Source organism: Lolium perenne, chromosome 1 (assembly GCF_019359855.2).
Source record: "Lolium perenne isolate Kyuss_39 chromosome 1, Kyuss_2.0, whole genome shotgun sequence".
Taxonomy (NCBI): Eukaryota; Viridiplantae; Streptophyta; class Magnoliopsida; order Poales; family Poaceae; genus Lolium; species Lolium perenne.
Window position 1 is genome coordinate 198,748,076 of NC_067244.2, and position 6,596 is coordinate 198,754,671.

The window sequence follows — 6,596 nt, forward strand, 5'->3', positions numbered from 1 at the left end:
AGAACCAACCTGTGGTTGGATGGTTAGGAGGGCAGTGGCACCCCAGCCCATCAGAATTTTAATCCTAGATTTGACACTTTAGTATCTCGTAAAGGCGGAATATGAATATTTTCCAGTGGGGCGACGTTTCCGTCGATAGCAAGGTACCTGTGGTGACTTCGTCAATCTCAAGACCCATCGGATCAGTTCTTTGGCGTAGTCTCCTAGAGGTGCTCATAGGGGTAGGGTATGCATGTGTGTGTTCATAGGGGTGAGTGCGTGCGGTATGTCGAGCACTCGAATGAGGTTTTACCCAAATTCTGATCAGTTGGATGGCTTAAAGGTTTTAGATTTGAAAGTGGCCAATGAAGACGATGGCAACGCGCAAATCATGCAATCGGACGGAACTCGGCGTCCGGCCTGGCGGCGATGGCTACTTGCCACCAACAGGGCCTCGCGGGTGGGGAATTTAAAAATGAGCTTTTAAAGCTAGAAGATTAGGATATTTGTAGCCATTGGCGTTTAGTTTTGAACCTCTGCATCGGTAGTCGGCTCCCTCCTCCTTTCCTCGCCCACGTTCGGTTTGACCAACATGCTGCAGTGCAAGCTCGGCTATATCTTGTCTGAACGCGCGCGCTGAGCTCAGCCCACACCTTTGCCCCGGTTGACCTCTTCCCTGCGCTGGGGAAGAAGCAGCTGGGTTGGTGGTGTAAGGTTCGGCGAACATATACACCAAGGCCGTGGCCGTCGTCTTCCCGTCTAGTTTGCCTTGCGACTTTTTGCGAGAGAGAAGAGGAGAGAGAGGAGAGGTTCTAGCGAGAGAGAAAGCGCGCGTGCGGCTGCGGACAAAGAGAGCGGCGGCGCTCTACTTGCTCCGACGTACGTGCTCCCAGGCGAGGCTGCGGACAGTCAGCTAGAAGGCCGGCGGCGGTCTTCACCGTGGATACAATGGACGCCGCGACGCGGCGGCGGGTGCTGCTGCTCCTGCTGGTGGTGGCCAGCAGCGTGCCGGCGGGGCTCTGCCTGACCAACGCGCAGGATGGTCAGTCCGGTCGATGATCAAACCGCCATGTTTCTTGGAGCTGTTCTCCAGCCTTGTAACCTTTCTTCGTGTGGTTTTTTTTTGCTGAGCAGCTTCGGCGCTCCGGGCGGTGATGAGCCAGTGGAGCAACTACCCGTCGACCTGGACGACGTCCGGCGACCCCTGCGACGGAAGCTGGGACGGGATCCAGTGCAGCAACAACGGGAGGATCACGTCGCTGTGAGTACCAAACAATTCCCTCCCACCACCCAAACACCGCAGTTTCCATTATTCGTCCAGCTCTTTCTTCAACCACCGATCATCATCGTCATCATCCTCATTGATTGTAAATCACCTTTGGTTTTTGCAGGAGGATATCCAGCCTCAGCGTTCAGGGCACGCTGAGCAGCAGCGTCGGACAGCTCAGCGAGCTCATCTTCCTGTAAGTCGTCCTCTCCTCGCCCGCCATGGTATTCCTACCTGCCATGGTTCGTGATGTTAGTTGGAATTTGGGATGGTTTAGACTATTGATTGAACTAGTCAGAGCAGTTTTGCTTTAGATTATGTACTCTGCTTTCTGGTGGTCTGACCATGTCTTGAAACAAAGAATGACCTGAGCTGACCAATTCAACTCTTTTTATTATAACAAATATCCAACAAATATACGTTTAGGCTAGCTAGTTTGACAATGTTACATGGATTAGGTAAATGTGTGTTGATTTGCTCCAGGTTTATAGAAAAAAATGGATGGCAGAAAGTAGAGCCGCCTCATTTTATATTTGTCTAGGAACAAAATCTCGCAAGATGTGATAAGAAGACCGAAGCCTGGTAGCTCATGACACGTATGCGTTTGCATTGCAGGGATCTTTCCTTCAACACTGGTCTCAGCGGTCCGTTGCCTACTTCGATCGGGAACCTTGTGAAGCTCACGACACTGTAAGCGACGCATTGTTGCCAACCCTACCTTCCCTTAATTATGCGATCACCAAACAGACTTACTGATGAACTTCTTTGCGGTGTGCTTTTTCAGGATCGTGGCTGGTTGCAGCTTCAGTGGAAGCATTCCGAAAGAACTAGGCAACCTGCAGAAGCTGTCTTTCCTGTAAGCAATTAAAACTTCTTGCATCATGAACCTCTTTTTCTTATTTATATTTTGATGGGACAGACAATCAGTAAATAACTTTGTCTGGAACTTCTTCTGTAGTGCACTGAATTCAAACAAGTTTACGGGCACAATACCGCCTCAAATTGGTCTACTCTCAACCCTCCTGTGGCTAGACTTGGCAGATAATCTGCTCACAGGATCTGTGCCTATCTCAGATGGAAAGACAGGGGGCACTCCTGGCCTTGACATGCTTAGCATCACAGAGCACTTGTAAGTTTTTCTTCGGTACTATCTATTGCCTTGATCAATTAAGTAAGATCAGTTTGCATGCACATCCATTCCGGTTGTTTCATCTTTCTAAACTATATAACTGTTGCACAGTCATTTCAACAAGAACCAGCTATCTGGATCGCTTACAGGTCTCTTCAACTCTAATATGTCTCTCATACACATGTAAGGGACTGCCAAATTTCTGGTTTTATCTTTCTTATGGATAAATATATCCTGCTAAATTATCTCTTCATTTTTGTCAGATTGTTCGATAGCAATCAGTTCACAGGCCCAATTCCGCCTGAGGTTGGAAGCATTGTCAAGCTCAAAGTACTGTAAGTATCTTCAGATCAATGAAACTTGCTTTTCTCCAATAATTGTTTTTATCATAATCTTTGACATATTTTTTGTATCCAACAGTCGATTGGACAGGAACGGGTTGGCGGGACCAGTTCCTAACATGACCAACTTGGTCAATCTAAATGAGCTGTAAGTTTCCTGTGATCTTATAAGACCAGTCAAGATCCTATCTTATACCACTTGAGGTACCTGTTTTCTGATAATGCCAATCTTCTGCAGGAACTTGGCAAACAACAAGCTAACAGGATCACTACCAGATCTCAGCAGCATGAACCTGTTAAATGTTGTGTAAGAACCTAACCATAATGCTTCCATGCTGAAATGTCCAATGATACAAATTATCTCGATAAAGACTGACTGGTCAATGATTTCTTAACCAGGGATTTGAGCAACAACACATTTAATTCTTCGGAATCCCCAAACTGGTTCACAACTCTAACAAGTCTTACTTCAGTGTGAGTTATCTAAAACGGTTGAGTCCCAAAATCAACATGCCGTTTGAACAATTACATTGTAATCCTGATACTGTTGTTAATACTCAGAACGGTATCTAATGGAGGACTCACTGGTGACGTTCCCAATGCACTCTTCGCATTGCCCCAGCTGCAGGAAGTGTAAGTGTCTAGTAAATCATGCTCAAAACAAATTCATGAAGAAACAAAGAGGTAATTCTCATGGTTTATGCAGTGTACTGAGCAAAAACCAGCTCAGCGGGAAACTTGATATGTCAGGCAACATCAGCCAAAAGCTGCAATCTGTTGATCTCAGTACAAACAACATAGGGTCTACCGAGGGCACCCAAAACTACAAAAAGGAACTTGTGTAAGATCATACAAACTCATTATGGAAGAGGGTAATTTTTTTTGCTTCTCCATTCATCGCTGACATCGCTTTGCTCCTTCCTCAAATCCGTGTACAGGCTTGTCAACAATCCGGCGTGCCTCGATGATTCTATATCCACTGGCCCGTTCTGCATCATCCAGCCACGGAACGTGATACCATACAGAACTAGCATGAACAGATGTGCCTCCGCAAATTCGTGCCCTAGTAATCAGAATCAGAACCCCATAACCTGTGGCTGCGCCTATGCGTACAGTGGCAAGATGGTCTTCAGAGCTCCGCTTTTCAAGGATGTGACGGACAATGATGCGTTTCAGCAATTGGAAACGAGCATCTCAAAGGATTCCAACATGCGTGTCAGTGCAGTTTATCTGTACGATGTCCACTTCAACAACGACAGCTACCTCCAAGTTCAACTGGAGCTATTCCCGCCGTCTGGGACAACCTTCAACAAGAGTCAAGTGAGCTTCATCGGGTCTCTTTTCAGCAACCAGATCTACAAGCCACCGTCAAAGTTTGGGCCTTATTTCTTCATTGGAGATAAATATCTCCCCTTTTCAGGTACTTGAATTTCCCCCATTTCGTTGAAGATTTGAGGTAGCATGGCTGTCTGAAACTAACTATTATGACACTCTGTCAGCTTCTGGTGGCAAAAATTCAAAGTTCAGTACAGGTGCTGTAGCTGGAATTGCAGCAGGCGGTGGGGTTCTTGTGATTGCCCTCATTTTGGTGGGATTATTTGCTTTGCGGCAAAAGAGAAGGAACCGGGAACTAAAAGTACAAGCCAACCCTTTTGGTAAGAATAAATATGCAAGCTGGGCTTGCAATTTCTGTTACACGATCTGTGATGAACTGAACATCCAACAACAACTATGACATGATTAATGAAGGTTGAGTTGATCTGACCATTGTTCCAAAATTCCAGCTTCCTGGGGCACTATGCAGAAAGACAGTGGAGGAGCTCCACAGCTGAAGGGAGCGAGGTTCTTCTCCTTCGAGGAGCTGAAAAGCTGCACCGAGAATTTCTCAGATAGCTATGAGATAGGTGCAGGAGGCTATGGGAAGGTAACGATTCAAAACTGCATCAGCACATCCATCCATGTTCCTGAAATATGGCTGGCAGGCACTGCACAAATAGTTGAAACAAAATAACACTGGCTCACTCACTGCAATGTGCCCAATCAATAGGTGTACAAGGGAACACTGGTGGATGGAATACGGGTGGCGATAAAGCGGGCGCAGTCCGGGTCGATGCAGGGCGCGCCGGAGTTCAAGAACGAGATCGAACTGCTGTCCCGGGTTCACCACAGGAACCTGGTGAGCCTGATCGGCTTCTGCTTTGAGCAAGGGGAGCAGATGCTGGTGTACGAGTTTGTCGCCGGTGGGACGTTGAGAGAGAACCTTGTTGGTAAGTACATCTGAATGAACTCTGAATCCCTGACCACTCCAATTCTTCACCGGCATCACCACAACTTCCTCTTAACTGTTTACCATTCCGCTTTCTGCTCAAATTGATTGAATTATATGTTTGCAGTGAGAGGGTCTTACCTTGATTGGAAGAAGAGGCTGAGGATCACTCTCGGCTCGGCGAGGGGGCTGGCGTACCTACATGAGCTCGCCGATCCGCCGATCATCCACCGGGACATCAAGTCCACCAATATCCTCCTCGACGAGAACCTCAAGGCGAAGGTCGCCGACTTTGGCCTCTCCAAGCTCCTCGCCGACACCGAGAAGGGCCACGTCTCCACCCAAGTGAAAGGAACACTGGTAAGAATCACAACTACTGCTCCATTTGCACCTCAATTAATCGCTAAATCTACCAATTGGTCTAATCATGTATGTGCATTTGGTAGGGTTACTTGGATCCGGAGTACTACATGACGCAGCAACTGTCGGAGAAGAGCGACGTGTACAGCTTCGGCGTGGTGATGCTGGAGATGGTGAGCGGGAGACAGCCGATCGAGAAGGGGAAGTACATCGTGCGGGAGGTGAGGCAGGTCCTCGACCCGGCCGACCGCGAGTACTATGGCCTGCGCGCCATCGTCGACCCGGCGATCCGGGACGCCGCTCGGACCGCCGGGTTCAGGCGGTACGTGCAGCTGGCGATGCAGTGCGTGGACGAGGCCGCGGCGGCGCGGCCGGCCATGGGCACCGTGGTGAAGGAGGTGGAGGCCATGCTGCTGAACGAACCCGACGGGGACGGGACCAACTCGGCCGGGTCGTCGGCCACCGAGTTCGTCGGCGCCGGCCGGGGTCCGCCCTCGCACCCCTACAGCGACGTGGAGATCACCGGGTCGTCCTACGCCGGCGGGGAGGGCGCGTCGGATTACATGCCCTACTTCGAGGTCAAGCCCAAATAGGATTTGTACATTCATTTTTCGATTTGATTCAATGGTTCTTTCTTTTTTTCTCCCTCTCTTTCTCCCCCCTTTCAGCTTGTGATCGATGATGAATTGTACATTAATTTTGTATATCGTGTTGCTGTGATGAATCGTAAATACTGGATTCTTGGACAATTGTCAAAGTATGGCGATTTGCACAAAAATAACCTAAAAGTGAAAGAAAAGCACAGACTGACCCTCCTGCAAAATTATTTCACTCATCTAACCCTTTTGTGTGGTGCCCCTTTCATGGGCGCCACACATGCCTATGTGGCGCCCGTGCTGCCGGCGTCACAAACCCATCCGACGTGGCGCCCTCGACGCTGAGCTGGTGAGCCGATCCGACGTGGCATGCCGTGTGGCGCCGCTCTCGTCGGCGCCACACTTTGGAAGTGTGGCGCCCGTGGCAAGGGCGCCACACATCCACTTATGTGTGGCCGTGCTAGCCCGCCCAGCCCGACCCAGCTTCTTTCTTCTCCCTCTGTTCTTCTTCACTCACAGGAGGCGGCCGGTTCTCTCTCTCCCCCCTCTCCCCCCACCGAATCCACCACCAATTCGTCAGATCTGTCCGGCCAATCTATTCCCCATCCATTTCTCAAGGTAATCCCCTTCGAATTTTTTTCCATTCATCCACTAATTT

At 49.2% G+C, this 6,596-nt stretch overlaps 1 protein-coding gene across 1 annotated transcript; it reads left to right on the plus strand.

The window, feature by feature from the left end:
- Window positions 1-530: 530 nt before the first annotated feature.
- LOC127318711 (leucine-rich repeat receptor protein kinase HPCA1) lies at window positions 531-6,091 on the plus strand. Its single transcript, XM_051349191.2, has 19 exons — window positions 531-1,021; window positions 1,114-1,240; window positions 1,371-1,442; window positions 1,862-1,936; window positions 2,031-2,102; window positions 2,205-2,375; window positions 2,487-2,558; window positions 2,639-2,710; window positions 2,796-2,864; window positions 2,955-3,023; window positions 3,116-3,190; window positions 3,278-3,349; window positions 3,423-3,557; window positions 3,655-4,136; window positions 4,216-4,371; window positions 4,501-4,640; window positions 4,764-4,983; window positions 5,110-5,342; window positions 5,429-6,091. Exons 1-19 carry the CDS (start codon window positions 928-930, stop codon window positions 5,933-5,935), a joined length of 2,913 nt encoding a protein of 970 aa, XP_051205151.1. The 5' UTR covers window positions 531-927; the 3' UTR covers window positions 5,936-6,091.
- Window positions 6,092-6,596: the final 505 nt, after the last annotated feature.

What these genes read in the sequence shown, in the direction of transcription:
- LOC127318711 (XM_051349191.2), top strand. Translation starts at nt 928, where the DNA reads ATGGACGCCGCGACGCGGCGGCGGGTGCTGCTGCTCCTGCTGGTGGTG. An exon ending in AACGGGAGGATCACGTCGCT is followed by an intron (nt 1,241 to 1,370) that starts GTGAGTACCAAA and finishes TGGTTTTTGCAG; the next exon opens with GAGGATATCCAGCCTCAGCG. An exon ending in CTTAGCATCACAGAGCACTT is followed by an intron (nt 2,376 to 2,486) that starts GTAAGTTTTTCT and finishes ACTGTTGCACAG; the next exon opens with TCATTTCAACAAGAACCAGC.